This window comes from Staurois parvus, unplaced genomic scaffold, assembly GCF_062004578.1.
Source record: "Staurois parvus isolate SC_StPar_1 unplaced genomic scaffold, SC_StPar_1.0 ptg000130l, whole genome shotgun sequence".
NCBI lineage: Eukaryota > Metazoa > Chordata > Amphibia > Anura > Ranidae > Staurois > Staurois parvus.
In genome coordinates, this window is record NW_028317926.1 from 4,863,616 (window position 1) to 4,889,875 (window position 26,260).

The window sequence follows — 26,260 nt, forward strand, 5'->3', positions numbered from 1 at the left end:
TTCCATGCGGTAACCTTTACTCACCCTTCAGAAGTTCAATACAAGTAGATCTTAAGCAACTATTTATCCATAAGGTACTGTCCATTTTCTCTTCCCTTAAAGAAGATTCTTAAATATACCACATACTCGTAGCCCTCTACATCTATTGATCAAGATGCAGTTCAAACTGTCGTCACTAAATGTCAAAGGCTTAAATAGCCAATTTAAGTGGAATATGATGTGGAAAGAAGCTCAGTCTTTCAAATTTGATGTTCTGTGTCTCCAGGAGACTCACTTCAGCACTAGAAAGCCACCCACATTTTCTCACAGACATTTTTCACATATTTATCAATCAAACACCTCATCAAAAAAGGGGTGTATTAGTGGCAATAAGAGATACAGTTGCTTTTAGGCTCCTGCCTGAAACCCCAGATGATCAAGGTCGCTATATCATTCTAGTCTGTGAAATCAATGATACTACCTATACCTTAATCAACATTTACCTTCCTAATGAGAAACCTCTCCACTATTTGAAAATAATTTGGAGAAAAGAATCCATAAGCCGAGGACATATCATACTATGTGGAGACTTCAGTGACATTCACGATCGTACTCTTGACATGTCAGATCCTGGGCGTAACCGCTACTGCTGAGCAACTTTGGCTAGCTTTTTGCTTTCTTCTCAACTCTTTGATGTGTGGAGATTTCAACACTCCACTGAAAAGGGCTATACGTTTTTCTCTCACATGCACTTTGCCTACTCTCAAATTGATTTGTTTTTAGTCTACAGGTTTTTGCTACAATCAGAGATTAATTCAGAAATTCACACTATTACCTGATCCAACCATGCTCCTGTGTCCATCACGGTTGGAGGGGGGTGTACGGAGACCAAAGCCAATAGATAGAGGAATGATGTTTTCCTCGTGACCTTACCTGAAAACAAGAGCAATCTTGTATTCTGTTGAAAATGAGCAGTGTAGCTAAAAGGCATAGGACACAGTTGCTAGATCACCTTCTTACAAAGATTCAAACCCTAGAACAGTCTAATAAAGCACAGCCTTCAGCTTCTACATACTCAAAGCTCTATCAAGCCAGATAAGAACTTAGAACACTTTTATTATCTCAACATAATCATCAGTTAAGAGCACTGAAAGCAAATTACTATTGTCATGGCAATAAGGCAGGTAAGCTTTTAGCTAACCAACTTAAAGAAAGTATTTCTAAACAAAAAATACCTTTTTGCTGCATCCAACCAAAGGTAGCAAAATGTATAACCCACAAGATATAGCAGATGCTTTTAGCACTTACTACAGTGAAGTATATAATTTAGGGAAGGATGCCTAATAGAACATAAAGATCTTCTCATTTTAAACCAACCATTTACCATTAAGGAGATTACTGATGTCATAACCACCTTACCTCATAACAAATGTCCTGGCCCTGATGGATACTCTTTCGAATACTACCGTATAAACTATTTTCCACTCTGACTCCCCGCCTTGAGAGGGTGTATAAAGCAGTCCTCTGTGTCCTCTGCCTCATTTCCTTCTGAAATGTTAACTGCCACTATAGTGACACTTCCCAAACCAGGGAAAGAGTCAATTTCCCCTCAAAATTACAGACTGATCTCATTACTTAATGTAGATCTTAGAATTTATGCCAAGCTTATTGCAAAGAGACTAGCGCATCTACCTTTATTGATTAAACAAGACCAAGTGGGCTTTGTCCCTGGGCGACAAGCTTCAGACGCCACCAGGCACATTCTAAACCTTATGCACAGGGTGGCGGAGTCATGTGAGCCCTCTCTATTTCTTAAGTTAGACGCAGAGAAGGCTTTTGACAGTATCCACTGGGGCTATTTGTCACTGGTGCTGCAAAAGTTTGGTCTAACTGGAGAAATACATGCAGCCATTTTGGCGTTTTACACACACCCTAAAGCCTTTGTATTCACTGAAGGTTTGTTCTCTAAAACCTTTTCTATTACAAATGGAACAAGGCAGGAGTGCCCCATCTCCCCTTTAATTTTGCACTCCTTATGGAACCACTTGCAGAAAAGCTCCGTACACACTCGCAAATGTCAGGCATAAAAGTCCTTGACAAGTCCCACACTATAACATTTGCAGATGATGTAATTTTGACCTTAACGAATCCAGCTCTTTCCCTGTCTAAAGCATACAACATACTGCAGCTATTTAACTAAGTATCACGCTATAAGGTCAACGAAACGTAATCTGGTATTGTAGATATCAATACAAATACAGAGCTGCAATCTTCTCTGCAGTCTATTTATTTATTTTATTTATTTCAGGTACTTATATAGTGCTGTCAATTTATGCAGTGCTTTACATATATATTGTACATTCATATCAGTCCCTAACCCTCAAGAGGCGTACAATCTAAGGTAATTATGTTCTCCTTCCAATGAAACAAGGGATCATTGCAATATCTGGGCATCTCTCTTACTTCCCCTCTTTCTAATCTCTATAAAGCAAACTTAGTACACCTTATTGAGTTAGTTTGTCGAGATTTAGAGAAATTGAAGAAACATTATCTATCGTGGTCAGGCATATTAGCAGCTTTTAAGATGCTAGTCCTCCCAAAGATTCTGTATTATTTTGAAACATTACCCATTTGTGTTCCTAATAGCTTCTACCAAATTCTTCAAATTAAAATATCTAAATATATTTGGTTAAACAAAAACGCTAGATGCTCATTTACCATTCGCACAAAGCATAGGTCAGCAGGAATGGGGGTACCTATCTTAAAAGACTACCATACGGCCACCAACTGAAATTCTGGATCCTACCCCTCAAGCTTAGACTTTGGTGCCAAATAGAACAAGCCTGTATTCCTTCAGGTAACCTACACTCCTTATTGCTGGTGTCCCAGCTATGTCAGATTAAAAAAACTCATACACATCCTACCATAACAGCGACACTTAAAGCATGGGCTTACTTACTAACTGAGGGTAGCAAATCTGCTAGCCCCACAACAATTCCCATACCACTGGAATCTCTCCAATTCCTCCTTCAGAAGGTATCTTTTAAACATTGGGAGGCTAAAGGGATCAAAAATATTTGTGACATCTTAAAAGGGAAATTGGTTTAATTTGATGGACTTATTTCAAGATTTTCTATCCCCCAGCGGGACTTCCTACTATATGCCAAAGTTGCAGCATGTCTTACCCAACACACAATCTTGGACTCAATCCTCCCAAATTCAACTTGGTCCTTCTGGAATTCTTATTCATCAGAGAAAAGGGGTATGTCCCTTTTTTATAATTTACTCCAATCGAAAACAGTATTCATTAAAACTACTCCCTTAATCAAATGGGAGAAGGAATTAAATGTTTCTATTACAGATGATCAGTGGCAAAAAGCAATCAAGTAAAATTATTCATTTTCCAAATGTTCAAACTACTGGGAACTGGCAGAAAAAATCCATCCTAGTTGGTACTTGACTCCTTACATGTTGGCTAAATGTTCTAAAGGGGGCTTTAATGTTTGCTGGAAGGGTTGTGGTTGTGGTTTGTCCACATGCTTTGGACATGCCCTCATATTAGACGCTACTGGAAAAAAGTTTTCAGATTGTTATCAGAAGTAATAGGTATCTTTATTAATGTCAATGTACAGCAGGCATTCTTAAATGTGAACATGGATAAATATCCTCCCTCAGTAAAACCTATATCATTAAATATCTTATTTATAGCACGCCTCATTATTGTCAGAAAATGGAAATCGGCACTAATCCTAACATATCTGAGTTAAGCAGCATCTGCATATAATTTATGGATATGAACGATTAATGGCATACAAGGATGGTACAGCAGATGACTTTCACCGAAGATGGGAATCTTGGCAACAATTTAGGTTCCCCATTGGCTGAATTTGGCCTATCTTAACTTATTTTCATATAAGTTTGCACCTTTATTACTATACTATACTTAAAATACTGGACCATGTAGTTTGTAATCCCGTGATCTCTAGTTTATTAACCAAGAAGAACTTGCTGGCTTACTGTTTTTGAAAGATTGTATTACTTATCCTTTGTTACTTGGATATTTTACAATTACATACATGTTTAAGAACACAATAAGTTTTTGACACATGATAAATGAGACCATATAGCGGAGCTCCACCCAAAAGGGGAACTTCCGCTTTAAGGACTGCTCCCCCACTCCCCATTAAGGATTGGAACCTGTGGGGGGTGGGGAGGGGGTACCCGAATTTGACAGGTACCCGCTCCCACTTCTGGTCCGATCGACTATGCGACCAGAAGCAGAAGGTGTCCTCCCTCTCTGTAGTCTTTTGGGACACGTGACGGGTCCCAGAAGACTACAGGACCATTCATGAAGCGCAGCACTACTCGCGCATGTGCAGTGGGTACCCGGCTGTAAAGCCGCAAGCTGTCACAGCCGGGTACCCACACTGAAGATGCCGGCCTCCTGGAATACAGGACAGCCGGTGAAACGGGCTGCGGGGGACACACCTCAGGACCGAGGGACAGGTAAGTGGCTGTTATTTAAAAGTCAGTAGCTACAGTTTTTGTAGCTGCTTTTATTTTTTGACAGGGTGAGTGGAACTCTGCTAGGCACAGCTTTCTGTAATTTCCTTTTGCCTTATCAATCACTATATGTGAATTACTGATTGTCATACTGCATGTCTCATACTGGACAACTGTATTGTGTCATGGATTGCTCACTTATGTCTATATCATTTTCTTTTGAAAATTCAATGAAAACTCATTTGAAAGAAAAAGTCAGTCAATACCCATACTAAAGCTCATTAGCGCCTGTTTAATGCCTAAACTAAAGCTATAGGAGCATTAGAAATTTAGTCAAGTGTGAACAAGCCCAATGCCTTGGTATCCAGATTATTACATAAACCAAACTGTGCCTTGTTATAATAAAATAACCTTCCTGCCTTGGGTTAGCATTGTCATATTATGTCCTAAATTTTAATCTCCTTTTTTATTTCTAGTCTAGGGCTGGCCTGTCCCTCTTGGGTTACTGCTATTTTCAGATGCAAGACTTCGTGAATGCTGCTGACTGCTATGATCAACTTATGCAAATCAATCCTGAAGTGGAAGAGTATAAACTGTATTATGCTCAGTCTTTGTACAAGGCATGCTTGTATCCAGAGGCAATGAAAGCAACATTTCTGTTGGATAACCCTGCCTACCAAAGCAAGGTAATGGTGCTTGATGTATTACAACTTTTTCCTATTGGATCGATGACAAATATAATAAAAGTAGATGATGTGCAGTAGGAAAATGTTAAATAATTATAGTTAATATACAGTATTATTGTCATGTATTCACTTATCTTAAGAATGTAGAGTAAGGTTGGCAAGGCTAGTATAGTGTGAGCCTGCAGTTATTGTTCCCCAAGGTTCAGTGTTGGGACCCTTACTTTTTAATATATGTATAAATGATATAGGGTCTGGCATTAAAAATCCAATTTCAGTCTTTGCAGATGACACCAAGCTGTGCAGTGGAATAACGTCCTTACAGGATGTCTTCAATTTACAAACCGACCTCAATGCTCTGTTTATTGGGCAACTATGTGGCAAATGAGTTTTAATGTTGATAAATGTAAGGTTATGCACTTGGGGGCTAAGAATATGCATGCATCATACATACTAGGGGGAGTACAACAGGGGAATCAATGGTGGAGAAGGATCTGGGAGTTTTGGTAGATCACAAGCTTAATAATGGCATGCAATGCCAAGCTGCGGTTTCTAAAGCAAGCAAAATCCTCTCTTGTATTATAAGAAGTATAGACTCCAGAGAGAGAGATATCATATTACCCCTGTACAAATCATTAGTAAGACCTCATTTGGAATATGCAGTTCAGTTTTGGGCACCAATTCACAAAAAAAACATTGGGGAACTGGAGAAAGTACAGAGAAGGGCAACCAAACTGATTAGAGGCATGGAGGAGCTCCGCTATGAGGAAAGATTAGAGGAACTGAATGTATTCTCTCTTGAGAAGAGGAGATTAAAGGGGGATATGATCAACATGTATAAATATATCAGTGGTTCATTTAGTGAACTTGGTGTAGAGTTATTCACCTTGAGGTCATCAGAGGACAAGGGGGGACTCTTTACATCTGGAGGAAAAGAGATTTAATCTGCAAATACGGAAAGGTTTCTTCACAGTGAGAGCTGTGAAAATGTGGAATAGACTCCCTCAAGAGTTGGTTCTGGCCAGCTCAGTGGATTGCTTTAAAAAAGTCCTGGATTCTTTCTTAGATACACACAATATAACTGTATACTAACATTTATAGGGAAAGTTGATCCAGGGAATATCCGATCATCTCTCGGGGGATCAGGAAGGAATTTTTTTCCCAGCAGGAGAAAATTGGATCATGCTTTGCTGGGTTTTTTTGGATTCCTCTTGATCAACTGTGGGTATAGGATTAACTTTTTTTTTTTTTTTTTTTTTTTTTTTTAATGGTTGAACTGGATGGACTTTTGTCTTTTTTGCAGACCGACAATGTAACTATGTTGCTAGACTTTTGCAGTTCTGAATCAGCCATGCTGATAACTGTTAGAGTACATAAACCAGCTTGTTTGATGGCTTTTCTTTTTTTTTTTCTTAGATGTTGAAACTACAAGCTTGCATTAAATATGGGGAAGAGGAGCTGTCGGCAGCTAAGGTAACCCTTTTTAGTTTTTTAACTCACTTTTTTACATGTTTATATACAGAAACAGTGAAAACTCGTTTTGTACTGGTCCTTTTTGTTCATTCTTGGTCTATTAGGTTTATGTTTGAAGGCAGTACAAGAGAAATAATCAAAGCATCTGCAACAGTCACATAATAATAAACACTGTACAGTATAGTATGCATAGACTTATAAATTCAAGTGTAGGTAGTTTAATCATGCAGATATATAAGCATAAATCATGTCAAATTAGATTCATTTAGCTGTTTAACCGCTTCCCACTGTCACTCTAAAGAACATAGTTAAAATAGACTTCCAGATACTTTCAATACAGAAATTTGCATGTAGGGAGGTTGGGGAGTGAGGAAGCTGACAGGATGGTATATATTTGGGAAAGGGAAGTCTGGAAGTTGCAAACTAGTACATTCTCAATAGAAGTGGGGTGGGCATTTATTTTCTATTTGATATAGACTGAAGGAATTAGGAAAACTGAAAGCAAGTGGTCTATTATACAGGGTCCCAAAAGGGTCCCTGGTGGATCTGAGGTAAGTGGACCTGTTTTTAGTATTGTAACAAGTATGCAATGAGTTATTTTGTTCCATGCCCCAGATGTGGATCTATGCATTGCAGGAACAATGGGGTCATTAGACTAATATATGCGTAAATATTTAAGGTTGAGATGGCCCTATCTCATAGGTCAAGGATTTGTTTTGTAAGGTCAGGTAGAGGGTGGACTTACTTAAGCTGTAGTAGGACGTGTAGAACAAGTGATGCCATGGGTTGCTCGATCTGAGCCCAAAGTTTTTATGGAAGATAGTGGGCAGTTCTTTTACCATAACATGACCTAATGCAAGTTTCAAATGAAAACTACTTAAAGGGTAACTCCAGTTTCTCGACAAAAAAATATAGCAAGTAAAGAAAAATGAATATAGTATATACATTGCTAAACATGCCATACTGTAATTTAATGTGATTAAAAATCACCTTTCTTTTCAAACTGTAGCACTTTAATTTTCTATAAAGTCAATGCAATATGGCTCCTGGAAGTGTTCCATACACAGTGTATAGAATGAGAGAGAGGGGCACCAGACTAAGTGCAGTATTTGACAATCATTTATTGCACACAATGGTATATAACTCACAAGAAGTAAGTAGTTAGCAGGCATGGATACATAGGGACTCATCCAGATGGGGTTCCAGAGGCAGAGAAGAGAGGGTGGATGGACATCTGGGGGCCATGGCTGTGGTGGAAGCCACTTCTCCTGCCTCACATTGAGTCCTCTGCAGCGTGTACAGGCTGTGTCTCCTGTGGAACCAGGCTGGAATGCAAGATGGCCGCTGGGTGGAAGTGACGTCACTACGGGAACGTAATGTTGCAGGAAGGGGCGGTAATGCATTTCAAAGCTGTTGCTTCTTCGTCAGACCTGATTGGCCCCCCAAAATGTCACTTCCTGCTTGTGTGTAGAACTCTACATTAGGATACAAGTTAGGTTTAGGGCATCCTCTGCAACAAAAATGTTATTTTTGGTGAGTTACTCTCTAAGGGTGAATCACATGTAAAGGGATGAAGACACTAGCTTATGAGAGCACTCCAAATGCACCAACTGATTAAAATGAATTAGTCACTCCCTTTCCGAATCACTATCGAAAAAACTTGGTGAAACATACAGCTTTCTCTTCAGAGCAGAAAAATGTAGGAATCTTTAACAGTTTGTGAAAATCCTTGCATAGTAAATTGACCAACCAGGGTGCATTTTTTTGTTTTCTCAACAAAAGTGGAGTTACTCTTTACTTTCTTAGTTTAACATGTGGGTGCATAATTGTAAAACTAAATTTTCTGTAAACAAAATACTGGAATGAAATGCAGCTACATAAAGTGGCAGAATTAGTAAAAATGCAACCATTTCTTTTTTTTTTATTTTTTATTTTTATACTTAGTTTATTGAAAAAAAAATTGCACTTACAAATTATACTTCCATAAAGTGCCAGAATTAGTAAAAATGCAGCCATTTCTAAATCTTGATGACTGAATGGGGCTCCAGGGGCCTGAGCTATTCTTTTTATGATGTGCACTTGACAGTGCAGAAATGAAATGACTCCTATTTACTTCTCTCTGATTCAATTGTGGATCAGCAGTGGATGTGAGAAGCAGGTTGGATAATGTTATGGTTATCGGAAGCCATCACTAGGTTGTTTAATGCTGTTACATTGACCCTAATACTTTATTGCTCTGGAGCTTGAAAGTGCCAGGTGCAGCTATTTTATATAACCCTAAAATGGTTTTGAAGTTCTTCAGTTATTGCATTGGATTGTGTGCAATATTAATATCAAGTGTTTTTGTATTTTATATGTTTACATTAAGCGGGACTGTTTTCCTTTTCTTTGAAGTCTAAATTTAAGTTTGTGGTTCTTTTCAGGGCTTAGTAGAACAGATGCCTTCCGATGATCCAGATAGTGAGATAAATTTGGGCTGCCTGCTCTACAAAGAAGGACAGTATGAAGAGGCTTGCAAAAAATTCCTCACTGCCATGCAAGTTGTGGGATATAAACAAGGTACAATAAGAGTAAATGCAAAACAAGATGATTTGACTTTTAGGGCCTTTTCACACTGATCAGTTTTTGATGCGCTTTTGGCGTATAAAAAGCAGAACTAAAATGCATGTAAAATTTAGCTCTTTAAATCCTATGGGACTCTTCACACCTATATTGTGATGATGAAAGATGACAGTGGCCTCTTTCAGCAGGATAATGTGCCCTGCCACATTGCAAATATGGTTCAAGAATGGTTTGAGGAACACAACATGTTTGAGGTTTTGACCTGGCCTCCAAATTCTCTAGATCTCTATCCAATCAAGCATCTGTGGGACATGCTGGAAGAACAAGTCCTATACATGGAGGCCCCACCTCCCAACTTAAAGGACTTACCGTGGTGGTTCTAAAATAAAAAAATATATATATTTTTTTACCTTTAATGCATTCCCACTATTTGTCCCCACCATCCCTAAACACTTACCTGGCTCCTCTCACCAATCCAACGCTGTTCTTCAACGCTGTCCAATCCAACGCACTCCTTCACTTCACTTGGTTTCCTAGGAGACTTCTACTGCTGTTTGTCAAACTCCTGTGAGGAAGGAGTGGGAGCGTGGCTTACCGGCACTGTGTGTGTTTATGGATGCACACTGCCTAGCTCAGGAGCATGCCTGCATGGGTTTCCCCTCAGCACATAGCTTGGTGAGGGGGCACACAGAGGTAGAAGGAATTGACAGTGGTGGCTGGGGACTCCAGAGGTGGAGTTTAGAGACGACCTGTGCAATATCATTGCACAGAACAGGTAAGTATAACCTCTTTCATTTTAAAGCAAAAATAAAGATATCCTTTACAATCACTTTAAAGGATTTGCTACTGACGACTTGGTTCCACAACATATCTTTAACCAGTTCCCTACCGCGCTATGGCCGAAGGACAGCGCGGTTGTCTGGTTCTGGGACGATGCCCATGGACGTCATTCCAGAACACGCTCCCTGCATGCCCCCAGCAGCGCGCACCCAGTGCCGCTGGTGATCACTGTGTCCTACAGACACAGCTGATCATGGGATATGGTAAACGACCAATCACGGCAGCCTTTTACCACGTGATCAGTTGTGTCCAATGACACAGCAGATCACCAGGTAAATACAGTTGCCAGTTATCGGCTGCACTTTCCTCACGCTGTGCCCTGCAGTCCCACCCACCTGTGCCCATCAGTGCTGCCCTGAAGTGCCACCTACCTGTGCCCAGCAGTGCCACTCATCAGTGCTACCCAGCAGTGCCACCCATCAGTGCTGCCTCATCAACGCACATCAGTGAAGGAGAAAAATTACCTGTTTGCAAAATTTTATAATAAAAATAAAGGAAAACTTTTTTTTCAAATTTTTTGCTCTATTTTTGTTTATAGCGCAAAAAATAAAACACCCAGTGGCAATTAAATTCCACCAAAAGAAAGCTCTATTTGTGTGAAAAATTTATAAAAATTTCATATGACTACAGTGTCTCAGGACCACGCAATTGTCAAAGTGTGACAGCGCTGAAAGCTGAAAATTGGCCTGGGTAGGAAAGGGGTATAAGTGCCTGGTAGACAAGTGGTTAATGATGGTTCACACTAATGTGGTGTGGTACACCGCATGTAATTCGCACAGGAATAACACCGCATTCCTGTGCGAATTACATGCAAAGTCCGTGCGGTGCAATTTGAGCCATACATTGTGTATGGCTCAAATTGCATCACATCTACACCAAAAAGGTGCTGGATCCTTTTTTTATCTGCACTTGAATCGCATCACATGGGTGTTCTCACCCATGCGATGCGATTTCTGGCAATCACATCGTATTTTGCTATCTGTTTCAGAGTGTCATTATTTTAACATTGGCACCAGATCACATGAACGCGACGCGATTGCAATGCGGTGCAGGATACTCATAGGATTCGCAGAATTTCCCACACCGCATTAGTGTGAACCCGGGCTTTGAAGTCTTTTGACAGCAAAGGGGACCTACTCAATATTAAGTGGGTGGTCATAAAGGTATACCTGATCGGTGTATACTTGGGCTTATCATTTCTTTTTCATGACTTTTCATTTACAAAAGTCAGTGGTCAAAAGTTAATGTGAAGACATGTTAAATCCATTAAAATACACCTGAAAAATTACCCCAACTTAAAAGCATGCTGCTTTTGACCTGCTTCTGTTTGTTGCCCATGTACATTAAAATGTATTTATTATGAAAACTTTTAGTTTTTTAGTGTTGGATACACTCTGGACTTGAACTATCAAATATGAACTCTGCAGTCTACGAGCCGCCGCACTCTCTGCTTTTGCGTGAGAGTTCTCGGCCTGATAGCCTCCTTTGAGGCTATTCCATTTGCCCAGTTTCATTCCAGGCCTCTGCAACACAACATTTTGTTCATATAGGACAAGTCGATCCGATCTCAAGAAAGACTTGTTGACCAGGTTGTCCCTAGCTTGCTGCTAAGGAATCAGGCTCCAGAGCTGGGGATGTGCTTTCATTTAGAGGATCCTCACGATGGATGCCAGCCTGTTAGTTCAGGAAGGAAATCTTGGCACCCTGTCAGTGCAGGGTACTTGGTCTTTGTAGAAGTCTAGTCTCCCGATTGGAGTATTTGTCTATTTGACTGCCTCTGCAGCATTGGACCATTCTGCTGGAAAGCCATCCAATCCCAATTTAGTCAGATAATTCTGACCCACTGAGGAACATAGTTTATCTGGGAGAAACCAGAAGACTTCCAAAGAACAGACCCTTTCCGGGGCTGAACATCAGTCCTAGCCTTGTCAGTTGTGTACTTTCCAGGCATAGACATTTGGCAGGCAGATTGCCTTAGCCAGCAGAGCTTGGACATGATCTGTGTTGCTGTTGGTGAATGCTAAATGTGGATTTCCTGCCATCCAGGTGTAACAACATACTGGACATCTTTATCTCCAGGTAGAAGGCTCCTCAGATAAAAGCAACGGATGTTCTGTTGGCTCCATCGGTTTAGTGTACCCTGATCTCTGCTTTTACTCCCCTGAAAATGTTTCTTCTGCTTCACAGTTTCAAGATGGAGGGTATTCTGGTGATCCTCATTGCTTTGGGCTGGCTCAAGCAAATGTGGCATGCTGACTTGGTAAAACTCCTGGCAGATGCTCCGTGGGTACTGCCAGATTACCAGGATCTTCTGTCTCAAGGACTGATTCGCCATCCTGTTTTCACAGTAACTGCTTTTATTGGCATGGCTGTTGAATCCCAGGTTCTAAAAGACAGGGGCATCTCTCAATCTGTGATTTCTACAAGGCTAAATTCTAGAAAGTTTACTTCCTGTTAGGTCTGTAATCGAATATGCATATAAGGCATACGGTATTTCACTTAATGTGAGTCGCAGGGCTTCCACCCCGGAAATTTCCCAGTGAATGCATGCTCTTTCCTGCAGCTAGGTTTAGACCAGCATCTGGTTCTCAGCACTATACAAATCTAATAAGGTTTTCATATGAGTGTAAAAACTCTTTAAATAGGTACTCACTTCCCTTATCTATCACTCACATACAATAAGGTACCAACCTCTATGGGACTTTTTGAGGTACCAATATAAGACGTATCAGCTGTTAAAATTATATAAAAAAGGTTTATTTACAAAAAATCCATATTAAAATCATTTTGTTACTGATGCTTACATCAATACAAATCCATGGATAGATATGCAACTCTACCTCCTAGTCTATCCCACCCAGTTAAAGGTCTCATGCACACTGAGCTTTTGCTCAGTTCCTCTGAACACCATAAGCAGGAGAAAAGCTGCTTAAAAACACACACCACAGCTGCATTTTGCACACACGTTTAGCTGCATCAAACATTTGAGTTTTCATTCATTCCATCGGCCAGAATATTAATTTATTTTTGCCCTTGGAATGAATTAACGCTTGAGTGCTAAATGCACCTAGTTTTTTTTTTATGTCCAAAAGCTCCTCTCTTGAAGGCAAAAGGGATAGGTAAATGCTACTCTTCTAATACACCTGTTAACCACTTGCCCTCCAGAGCATTTACCCCCCTTCCTGACCAGGTAATTTTTTGTGATACGGCGCTGCGTTAGTTTAATTGACAATTCTGCGATCATGCAATGTTGCACCCAAACAAAATTTGTGTCCTTTTTTTCACACAAATAGAGCTTTCTTTCAGTGTTATTTGATCACCTGTGCATTTTCTATTTTTTGTGCAATAAACAAAAAAAAGCGACAATTTTGAAAAAAAAATATATTTTTGGCTTTTTGCTATAAAACATATCCAGTAAAAAAATAAAAAAAATAAAATTTTGTCATACATTTAGGCCAAATTGTATTCCTCTACATGTCTTTGCTAAAAAATCCTAATACATGTAAATTAATTGGTTTACGTGAAAGTTAAAGCGTCTGCAAATGGCGGTGTATATATTCTGGAATTTTTATTTTTTATACACTAGTAATGGTGGCGATCAGTGAATTATAGCAGGACTGCGGTGGACATTCTGACACTGGGGGGGGGGGACTGATTAACTGCCACTGACATCCCCAGTGATCAGTGCTAATAAAAAGCACTGACACTGTACTAATGGCACTGGGCAGGAAGGGGTTAACATCTGGGGCGATCAAAGGGTTAATGTGTGCTGTTTTACTGTGTGTGCTGTGTCTGCTATGTAGAGCAATACAAAGCAGCATGTCAGTGCTGACAGGGGAGAGATCTGTGTTGTTTACATACAGACCTCTCTCCTATCAGTGTTCCTCGTCGATTACCAGGTGCCGGCGGGGAATCTCCATCCGGGACCCGGTGATTGGCAGCTGTAGCTGGCAATGGCAGCTCGGGTAGGGCGGCACTCGCGCACCCCTACCTGGAAATGTAAAATCACACATATATATATATATATATATATATATATATATATACACACACACACACATGATTTTGCTCAGCCCTGTAGCAGTAGTTCTGCTATAGAGTGACGGGAAACCGGTTAACTCCTGTATGTGCATGTACGCATGGGGGTTGATTTTCTAAAGGTAAATATACTGTGCACTGCAAGTGCAGTTGCTTTATATCCAAGAGGTAGCTCTGAAATGAGGTGAAGCTCTGCTGATTTCTTTCATCCAATCATATGCAAGGAAAAAATTCAGTTTTTTTTATTTTTCTTCCATGTTCCCCTCAGATCTGGAGCAATTGCACTTGCATTGCACAGCCTATTTACCTTTTAGTAAATTAACCCCCAAAGGCTAACATAAAGGAGCTTTCACAGGCTAAAAAAAAATGCCTGTAAAAGCAGCATTTCTTTAAACCCAGTGTGCATGAGGCCTAAGTGGCAGATTACCAGTCCTCAGATCTAGTCCCACCATAGTTTTTTTATTTTTTGGCTTTTGTTTTTTGTTTTCACTGGTTGATTCTGCGTAATACACTTCCTGTCCTAGGGTGACAATGCTTACTTAATGTACTTTATCTATGAATGAGCAGGAGTGTCACCGTAGAACAGAAAACATGCTAGGGCTAAACTAGAGACAGGACTTACCCTTTCCTCTTCCTCATAACAGAATACTTTAACTTACTTCTGCATCTGGGGCCTAGACACAGTAAGGGGTTGATTTACTAAAACTGGAGAGTGCAAACTCTGTTGCAGCTCTGCATAGAAACCAATCCACTTCCAGATTTTTCTTTCAAATATTATTTGAACAAGCTAAAGTTAGAAGTTGGCTAACATGCGCAGCTGCACCATATTTTGCACTCTCCAATTTTAGTAAATCAACCAGCAAACCTTTATTTTGTTTTTAATATTCCTGTACGTGTGGTTTTGCAGTAGTTGATTTAGAATAGGAGCATTGTTGAGCAATTGCAGAATGGTGATTTGTATTTTTTGTTTCATTTAACTTTTCTTTGTTTTATTTTTCTGTTTGGACAGATTTATCTTACAACATTGCTTTGTGTTACTATAGCATGAAACAATATGCACCAGCTTTAAAGCACATTGCAGATATAATAGAACATGGCATCAGAGAACATCCAGGTAAAAACCACAAGTTTTGTCAAATTAAAAGTTATATACAGTTTGGTCCATATATATTTGGACACAGGCACAATTTTAGCTTTTTTCAGGTATTGACCAAAACATATTCAAGCTATAGTTATATAATGGATATGGGCTGAAAGTGCATGTTTAATTTGAGGGTATGTACATCCAAATTGGAGGAAGGGTTTAGGAATTACAGCTCTCAAGAGTAGCCATCCCCCCTTTTTCAAGGGACCAAAAGTAATAAGACAATTGAATTAAAAGCTGTTTCATGACCATGTGTGGGCTACTCCTTCATTATTTCTTCATCAATTAAGCAGGTAAATAGTCTGGGGTTGATTCTAAGTATGGTATTTGCATTTGGAATCTTATGCTGTGAACCTACATCATGCGTTCAGAGGAGCTGTCCATGCAAGTGAAACAGGCCATTGTAAGGCTTCAAAAACAAAACATATCCATCAGAGAGAAAACAGCAACATAAGGAGTGGTCAAATCAACAGTTTGGTACATTCTGAGGAAAGAAGAACGCACTGGTGAGCTCAGCAACATAAAAAGGCATGGACGTCCACGGAAGACAACAGTGGTGGATGATCACAGGATCCTCTCTATGGTAAAGAAAAACCCATTCACAACATCCAGACAAGTGAAGGACACTCTCCAGGAGGTGGGCGTATCATAAAGTCTACAATCAAGAGAAGAGTTCATGAGATCAAATACAAGGATTCTCAACAAAATATTAAAAATGAACATTTTATATAAGATTATATTCATTTGTCCCCTGAAAATGGAGGGACTGGGTATAAAAATGGTTGCAGTTCCTAAAATTTGTACTTGATATTTATGTTCAACCCCTTGAATTAAAGCTGAAAGTCTGCACTTCAAATTCATTTGGATTGTTTAATTTTAATTTATTCTGGTGGCATACAGAGCCAAAAGTATGAAAATTGTGCCTGTGTCCAAATATATATGCACCTAACTGTATGTTTTAGGGTGTACTGTATGTTATTATTAAAGTGAAACTCAAAATTTCTTTTAAAAATGAATCTTCAGGTAAATTATATTTATTGCAAGGATTTTAGAGAATGTCATTGCAGCTTTTTACATACTTGTGTTCTGTAGATACTGAAACAGCAGTAAGTCCTACGTGAGTAGGAGTGTCTGTCCCCTAATAATACATGATCAGAGCCAGTATTATTACTCTTGGCCAGTATATCACAATCACTGAAAGACTGCAGTTAACAGTGCTGAAGATTCCTGAAATATTACTTCAAATTTTATACATAATTTTTGAAAAATGACTGGCTTGCATAGCAAATTTTTTTTTTTTATGGCCCACACAGTAATTTTTCACAGTTGCAAGAAAAACTTACTATGCCAGTTTTAGCAAGTCATAGCTACAGATTGAAATAAGAAGCTAAACTGTAAAACCAATTTACATAATGGTCTGGGCATCAAATATATTATGATAATCAACAAAACTAAAGTTTTTTTGTAAAGGTAACCCATGTTGACCATGCTAACTGAACAATCTGAATAAATAGACCCCACTATTCAAGCTTTCTAATGAGAGCTTTATTTTTCCCTTCTTTCTAAAAATTTTTAATCATGACTGTGGCTTCCTGTCCTAATGACAACCACTCCACCTATTTCATGTCCCGGTGTCATAGGGACAGTAGTAAAGGAATAACCTTTTTAGTGGATTCACAAACAGAAATATCTGAACAATACTTCCCTTACTAGAATAAGTCCAATTAGCTCACTCTAAATTTGTTTGCTGCCAGATGTCAAATTTGGGCGAAGACAGAACGGTTTCCTCTCTTCACTCAAAATGCAATGTGTATATCCACAAACATTGTATTGTATGATGGTAGAGGGGCATGTTTTTGCGCCAGCTTGAAGGCAAGTCCCGATTTCTATCCTGCCTATAGTGAGATTACTACAAGCTGTTTGTGTTTACTGACATCTTATTATTGCAAAATAAGGTTGCCTATTATTAATCAAAATGTTAACACAAGCTTTATCTACTAATTTTTTTATGTGCTAAAGCTCCAAGGAAGTATTTAGCTTTATTGTTGCCTTAGTGATTTATCATTTTTCTATTGTGCATCTAGAAATTTAGTTCTTTGTGTTTTTCTCCAGAGCTCGGGGTTGGCATGAAAACAGAAGGCATTGATGTGCGCAGTGTTGGAAACACCCTGGTGCTGCATGAAACTGCGTTAATTGAAGCCTTTAACCTCAAGGCTGCTATTGAATACCAGTTAAAAAATAGTAAGCTCAATATTTATACATTTTGGTCAAATACAAATGTAAATTTTGAAGGGAGATGAACGTATATTGATTGCTGTTTTACGCACAAAATAATCCACAGACACTATTAAGTTTGGTTACATCATTGTTTTCTATGCAGTAGCAAGACCTGTTCGCCATAGTATTGTGCATAGAATTTATAGACTATCTGCTATCAGTAGGCACAGTATATAAAATAGTGACATTTTATTAAACCCATAAGTAACTTTCATGGCACTTTTTACATTTTCTAAATGTTGCTATGATAGTGTGATGAACAGTTTGACGAGATGATTTGTATTTTAGAGAAAAACATGTCACCAAGACACCATGGCACTTTGTCTTAAAGTGGTTCTAAATCCTTAAGGTTTTTTTAACCTTAATACATTCTATGCATTAAGGTAAAAAAAACCTTCTGTGCTGTAAGATCCCCCAGATCCCCCCCCCCCCTTATTCTTTCCAAAGCCCAATCTGATCCAGCGATGTGCATGAGAGCAGCAGCTCTAGCCACTGTATCCATCCTCACTGAGCAGATTGATAGCAGTGACGAGGGAGCGGGGGATCTGGCCGAGTTGCCTGCTCTGTTGGGAGCGAGGCTGCATATCAAAGAAATGCTGTGACGAAGGCACTTGCTGTCAAAGAAAAGCTGTGATGAGGGAGCAGGGGATGGGGCTGAGTCCACTCACTCTGTCAATAGACAGGGCGGCTCGGGAGCGAGCCCGCATGGGTGCCCCCATGGCGGCACTGTGCTATTTTATCTGGTGATTAAACAGTCATGCAACGCTGTGCCCAAACTAAATTTTTTACCATTTTATTCACACAAATATATTGTTGGTGGTATTTGATCACCACTTGGTTTTTTATTTTTTGTCCTATAAATGAAAAAAGACCGACAATTTTGAAAAAAAAAAAAAAATATATATATGTATATATATATATATATATATATATATATATATATATATATATACACAGTATATATATATATATATATATATATATATATAATATTTTTATTATTTTTTTTTAATTATTTTATTTTTATTTATTTTTTTACTTTCTGCTATAAAACATCCAATTTAATTTTTTTTTTAAATATCACATTTCTTTATAAATTGTAGCCAAAATGTATTCTAATACCAGTTTTTGATACAAAATATTCCAATAAGTGTATATTGATTGGTCTGCTTGAAAGTTTTAGCATCTACAAACTATGGTATATATACTAGAATTTTTATTTTTAAATTTGTTTTTAAACTACTAATGGCGGCGATCAGCGACTTATAAGGGGACTGCGGTACTGACACTAAATGATGCTGACTAACTGAAACTGACATCACCAGTAACATTAATACAGTGATCAGTGATAATACTACACGCTGTAACTGTAATAATGACACTGGCTGGGAAGGAGTTAATATCTAGGGCAATCAAGGGGTTAAATATGTGCTTAACTATGTGTAATGTGTGTACAGTGTTCTGCTTTCACTAACTGTATAGAGCTGGGGGCTGTGATTGCACACAGACAATCAGCAGGTCCCAGCCATGAATCATTGACCAGGACTTGCTGACAGGCCCTGCTGTGTATACTCACAGGGGTGCTGGGCAGGGGGCGTGCACGTGCACGCCCTTATCCCAGAAGTAGGCGGCGATGTACCAGTACGTGAAACTAAAGTGCAAAGAGTACACATGTATGAATTTTACCCCCACTGGTTATTCCCCATACTTTCAATTTCTAAGGACCACATATCTCATGGTACCTTGTTGACTGCAAACTGACATCTTTTATTGACTCCACCTCCTGAAATTCCTCCTCTCAACACCTCTGTAGTTCAGAAGGCAGGCTCTGTGAAATGTATGACACAGCAGTGCCTACTCACAGGGCATTGGGAATATGTGTCACAGAAGGCAGTAAATGTGTGAGTATCTTCATGAAGTAATTTTCCAACCTTAAGAGTATTCAAATTATTAAGAGTAGGATAGAAATGAATGAAATTCAAAATAGAAATGAATATAGAATTTAAAATTTTGACCATAGATATGCTTTAGTAGGGCTGTCCATGAATAATGCCTACTTCTAAGCCTATCACTGCAGCTTATTGGAATCATCTGTCTTGTGGGCTGGAAACCCTAGAGAGGCCAAAGATCATGTGATCAAACTCAAACGTTCTCCATTTGAACCTTCTTTAACCACTTTCCGTCCGGCCTATGTATATAAATGGCTGGATGGGAGCAGTACAGGGGAAGGTTGCCGTTCATAAACGGCGCCTGCCATTTTAGCCTGTGCACACTCCCTGTGAGCGCGTGGCACTGCGACCAATGCCCGCCGTATCATGTGGTTGTAAAAGCTCAAGTTTTTTTTAACCTTCATGCATTCTATGCATGAAAGTAAAAAACTCTGTGTGCACCAGCTCCCCCAGCCCCCTCAATACTTACCTGAGCCTCATCGCGATGCAGGTAAGTATAACATGTTTGTTATTTTCCTACAAAAAAAAAAATCAACCTTTAGAATCGCTTTAAGTCTAGGTTCACACCTAAGCATTTTGCTGTGCGTTTTGCATTTTGCAGAAACGCAGTACAATCCATTTAACATGATTTAACATGAGACACATTCACATCTCCACATTTTCACCCGTTGTGTTTTTTGGAAAGGGTCAGGGACTTCTTTAAACACAAAAAGTTGCATTTTGGTTCAATAGACTTCAATAGAGATGCTGCAGAAATGCATGTAGTGCATTTGTGATGCGTTTTCGAAACATGTATTGATGTGTTTATTGTTTTAATCTGCCCAGCAACAAGTTGGGGAAAAAAAAGCCAAATGCATCAAAACTGCATGTCCAAAAAATGCAAAATGCACTGCAAAAAGTACTGCAGAAACGGATCAAGCGCAGACTGCATAGGTGTGAACCTAGGGTTACACAATGTGGAAGATTAACTCCTTATGTTCCACAGTGAGTATAACAAGCAAACTGTACTTTACTGCATATACTGACTGATTTTACTGTTGTGGGTTTAGTAACACTTTACTTGTAATCACAATTGATGAAATCATTTTTGCTATAATAAATAGGAACAGTACATTATCATCCATTCTCATATTGTATTCAGAAAACAGTTTACTGTTGTGTATCACAATTTGCTTAGAAATAAAGTGTTTTCATTGAATGATTCTCTCCTAGATGATGCAGCACAGGAAGCACTAACAGATATGCCGCCACGATCTGAAGAGGTACAGATATCATGTTGACCAAAGATCAATAGACTTGAAGCTCCTACAAGCCTCATGATATACAGTACACCTCTCTCTGTATAAAGTATTTCTTAGATTAAATTTTGTACTTTTATATAAACATCCCTACAGATAGAAACCCCTCTCATCGTGATGTAAGCTACTGATTTCATTAGTTAGGAGAGTTCATCTTATTATATGATTCAGTTACTGTATGACTGTCACATCACCCCAGTATGGATACCATGCAAAACCTTTTACAATATTGGATTGGATTTCGGAAAAGCGATTGACACAGTTCCCCACACATGGCTAATGTGTAAGGTAAAGTCTACGGGCTTGGAAAAATGCGTATGTAAATGGTTAGAAAACTGGCTAAAAGATCGTATTCAGAGAGTAGTGGTTAATGATTCATACTCTGAATGGTCTAGGGTTGTCAGTGGTGTACCCCAAGGTTCAGTGTTGGGACCCTTACTTTTTAATACATTTATAAACGATATAGGGTCTGGGATTAATAATCCCATTTCAGTCTTTGAAGATGACACCAAGCTGTGCAGTGGAATAACGTCCTTACAGGATGTCTCCAATTTACAAGCCGACCTCTATGCACTGTTTAATTGGGCAACTATGTGGCAAATGAGGTTCAATGTTGATAAATGTAAGGTTATGCACTTGGGGGCTAAGAATATGCATGCATCATACATACTTGGGGGGGTACAACTGGGGGAATTAATGGTGGAGAAGGATCTGGGAGTTCTGGTAGATCACAAGCTTCATAATAGCATGCAATGCCAAGCTGCGGTTTCTAAAGCGAACAAATCCTCTCTTGTATTAAAAGAGGTATAGACCCCAGAGAGAGAGAGATATCATATTACCCCGGTACAAATCATTTGTAAGACCTCATCTGGAATATGCAGTTCAGTTTTAGGCACCAATTCACAAAAAGAACATTGGGGAACTGGAGAAAGTGCAGAGAAGGGCAACCAAACTGATAAGAGGCATGGAGGAGCTCAGCTATGAGGAAAGATTAAAGGAACTGAATTTATTCTCTCTTGAGAAGAGAAGATTAAGGTGGGATATGATCAACATGTATAAATACATCCGTGGTTCATATAGTGAACTCGGTGTAGAGTTATTCACCCTGAGGTCATCACAGAGGACAAGGGGGCACTCTTTACGTCTGGAGGAAAAGAAATTTAATCTCCAAACGAAAGGTTTTTTCATAGTGAGAGCTGTGCAAATATGGAATAGACTCCCTCAAGAGTTGGTTCTGGCCAGCTCAGTGGATTGCTTTAAAAAAGGCCTGGATTCTTTTCTAGATACACAGAATATAACTGGATACTAACATTTATAGGTAAAGTTGATCCAGGGAATATCCGATTGCCTCTCGGGAGATCAGGAGGGAATTTTTTTTTGCCTTACTCAGGATCAACTGTGGGTATAGGATTACTACTTTTTTTTTTTTTAATGGTTGAACTGGATGGACTTTTGTCTTTTTTTCAGCCAGACTAACTATGTAACTATGTAATATTAACAGGCTCATGAAGAATTTTAGAGGGATGGAAAGACATGCTAAAATTAAATAAGTGTATCCCTCATTTCCTCAGCCCTAGTCTGTGAACAATCTTCTAGGAGCCCTGAAAGTTAATATGTTAGGCTCCCACTGTATCTCCTTTTATGTACAAGATCTGTGGGAAAATAAAACAACTTTACAACAGGGCAAGAAATTCTAATCCTACCACCTGGTTTTAAATTTTAAATCAGGAATTTGGTAAACTACACTTTTGATATGGTAAACAAGAATGTACCCAAATGTAGCTGACATATCCCCCTGTTGAATACCATGGTGTGTAACCATAAAATATCAGAGATTATTATTATTATACAGGATTTATATAGAATATGGTATATTGTTAATATTGTAATTTTAGAAGATTTTTTTTTTTTAAACTAATTTTTCTATTATTGAAATTTTTGGAAACACGTTTTTAGAAATGGAATGTCGAAATACATTTCATGAGCCAAGTAGGCTTGAAAACATGTACAATAAAAGAGATTGCAGACTGTGCCTTCATAGACTTGTATAGGACTGACCACTGCCCACAACGGGTACGTACAAGTCTGTGCAGGAGCGGCTAGTGTTGAAGTATTCTGTCCAAGTAGAAGAAAACATTGCAGCAGAATGTGCCTCAGATACAGACATAAGTTAGACGCTGTGGTGGACAGTGTTAGTGCAGGCTATTTATTTAGGGGGTGTGAAACAGAGGAGCCCAGTATGAAAATATAGTTGTGTTTTAAGAGCCAATTCACACTGATTTGCACTGAAAAGTATGGAAAATGCAAGTACATTTCCATCCATTTTAATGCACACGGACGTCTGGTTACGTACATTTTGATGCATGAGCAGCTTTATGGTGTGAATAGGACACATTGGAAATTATTGTTTTTCAGATGTCCTTCCGTTGATCTTCGTTTTACAGCTGCGCTAAAACGCAGATCAACGCACTGGCATGAATTGGTCCTAAATGCATTTTTATATAGTGGATCAATTTATCTTTATAATTGACTCCTTTGGATGGAGGAGAGAGAGCGAAGTGATGCCCTTTTTTGTGTGCAGCTTCTCCTTCAACACCAACTTGCAGTCTAAAAACGAGTCCTTGACCAAGCTGTATTGATTTAAATTCAGTAAGAAAGGTGGTGTCTGGCATGGGTGATGGAATCTCAAGAGGAGCTGAATTGAATTACAAATTTATTTTATTTATTTATTTCAGGTACTTGTATTGCGCCGTCAATTTATGCAGTGCTTTTACATATATATTGTACGTTAACATCAGTCCCTAACCCTCAAGGGGCGAACAATCTAAGGTCCCTAACTCACATTCATACATACACATACTAGGGACAATTTAGACATGATCTAATTAACCTACCAGCATGTCTTTGGATTGTGGGAGGAAACCAGAATACCCAGAGGAAACCCACACAAAAACAGGGAGAACATGCAAACTCCAGGCAGGTGATGCTGTGGTGAATTCGAACCAGTGACTTTAGTACTGCCAGGCAGAAGTGCTAACCATTTAGCCACTGTGCTGCCCCAAATCATTTCAAACACAAAACAGTTGATACATATATATACAGTATAGACTTGGCTGATAACCTCTAATATTAAATAAAAAACACGGATAGTGAACCCTCCACCCAATAATAACAACATATCCCCATTCTTCTCCTCACCACTCACCCTGACTCCGGACCTCCCGGTGTGTCCGGCTCTTCTTCTTCGCTCTCACTTTCGGCATGGTGACTTCTCTCTTCCCAGACTGATCACCGACAAAGTGCCGCCAGCCAGAAAGGCGCATCCACGTGACGTCACCGATAGCACCAGATCAGGAGCATGCTGGGATTGGTAGTCCTCTACTTCCAGAGTGGATTCCTTGTGGATCTGAATAGTGCCAGCACCGTTGTGTTGCAGGTCTTGACACGAGCAACTAGCCAAGAATCATCCGTATTGAAACCAGCTGAGGAGCAACTCAAGTAGTGGGAGACGCAGCCTGGCTTCTACAGTGTCCTGCTGAATATTTTCACAAATCATTCCTTGGATGTAAATGTGAGATGGTTGGCCGTCTTGTATTTTAAGAATGGGATTGATCGCAACTGGAGGAGGGTGGCACCAAAGTGCTATTTATTCATAGAGCCCGCCTGATCCAGCCACCCATCGAATCCAGAGTTCCTGTAAGCAGGCACCTGTACCCATCCATCCCTTAAAGGGACCTCTGGCCAGCTGGATCTTTTTTATTCTCCTGTGGGCTCGTAACAACATTACCTTGAGGAAGGATTATCCGTGTCCCAGACCTATATCTGTAAAGGAGACCTCTACTGATTCATACATTGCGTACTTATATTACGCATCTGGTGAGTGCGTAATTTACCACACTATTTGGAGCACCGCCACTGGATTTTATTGTTATTCCGCACCATTTTATTTGCACAGACTGTCACCTTCATTCATTTATTGGGCAATTTATTTATTGAAATTTTATTGAATTTTCTAACGTGGGACAGACAATATCAATACTAATTTCTAGTGCTGCACTTATTTATTATAACCTCTAATATTACTCTAGTTAACTTACTCTTTATGTGTAAAAAAGAATCTTGTGTAATCTTGAGAATCTTGTGTAAAAAAGTATCTTGTGAAATTCTGTATACCTTTTGAATTACACTGTGTATTATTTACTCAAAAGGACTAACTGCAAGGCTCTGATTTTACTCTGGTTGATACAATGTAAAACTTTGGTATATAAAAGTTGATTATATAATAAGGACCAGTTCACTCCGGGAAGCGCACAGAAATGCTCTGTGCATTCCTGTGCAATTGACATGCAGTTCTGTGTGATGTGATTTCAGCCCATTCAAACTGTACCAAAAGTGGTGCATGCACTAATTTTGGAAACTCACTGCAATTGCGTTGCATGGTACTTGTCATTAACATAACCCTTAGACGCCAAGCGCATGCAAATATGTGGCCTCTCGGCGCCTGGGACATATTTGCGTGCCATTAGAAAATACATATGTGCTGAGAGCGCGCACTCCCAGCACATATATGTCCATGACTCACGGAAAGGTTCCGATCTCCCCTTGCGATCGGGACCTTTTCCGATCATGTGATCACCGTGATGGCGAATCACAGAGGTCACATGACCCTAAAACCCCGCCCGCCTCCCAGCTTCTGAAACTCTTAAAGGGCCAGGAGGCACGGGCGCAAAGGGGTTAATATTGATACCCTCTGCAGATCACACCTGCAGTGCTTATGGAACGCATTGCAGAAAATACACTCAAAACAAGGCTTTTCAGCACAGCGTACTGGTGTGAACTAACCCTAAAAGGCTTATCTGCTCCAACACCAATGTGTAATAAAGCATTGTTTCTTTTTCAGGAACTGGACCCAGTCACTCTTCATAATCAGGCACTAATGAACATGGATACTAAGCCCACAGAGGGCTTCGAAAAACTTCAGTTTTTGTTGCAGCAAAACCTCTTTCCTCCTGAAACATTTGGCAATCTCTTACTTTTATACTGCAAATATGAGGTAATGTGAGGTGCTGAAGTTACAACTATTATAATATGGGGGTTGCATTACTTTTTTCTTTAACGTTCATTTATATAATCCATTGATATGGTTAACCATTTCTGCTTATTAGCTTACAAAAGCTATGCATCTTGATTACGACTACTTTTACCAAATCTAATATCGGACCAATTCTGATATTTCATTCATACATGTAAAAATCTGCATTTTGCAACATTACTTAGAACCCCCAGGGCTTTTTTTTCAGCAGGAACGTGGGGGGAACACAGTTCTGGCACCTCCAGCACTGAATGTACGGTATATAATGGCAAGGGGTGCTGTAGGATCTATTGTTGCTGGCTGATGGGGGATCTATTGTCACTGAAAGGGATCTTTTTTTGTGTGGCGGTTTATTGTTGCTGGGGAGGTCTATTGTTGACGAGGGTCACTTGTTGCTGGAAGGGATCTACTGCTGAGGGAGG

The 26,260-nt window shown here is 39.4% G+C and overlaps 1 protein-coding gene across 2 annotated transcripts in view; it reads left to right on the forward strand.

Moving 5' to 3' along the window:
* The window catches only part of LOC149466432 (intraflagellar transport protein 70A), a 97,567-nt gene that overhangs the window by 22,328 nt on the left and 48,979 nt on the right, over positions 1 to 26,260 (forward strand). For both annotated transcript variants that reach the window (XM_089672536.1, XM_089672537.1), the window contains exons 3-9: positions 4,959 to 5,168; positions 6,582 to 6,638; positions 9,062 to 9,197; positions 15,088 to 15,192; positions 17,335 to 17,463; positions 20,661 to 20,710; positions 25,647 to 25,799. In XM_089672536.1, coding sequence (XP_089528662.1) covers positions 4,959 to 5,168; positions 6,582 to 6,638; positions 9,062 to 9,197; positions 15,088 to 15,192; positions 17,335 to 17,463; positions 20,661 to 20,710; positions 25,647 to 25,799 — 840 coding nt within the window. The remainder of the gene's footprint in view (positions 1 to 4,958; positions 5,169 to 6,581; positions 6,639 to 9,061; positions 9,198 to 15,087; positions 15,193 to 17,334; positions 17,464 to 20,660; positions 20,711 to 25,646; positions 25,800 to 26,260) is intronic.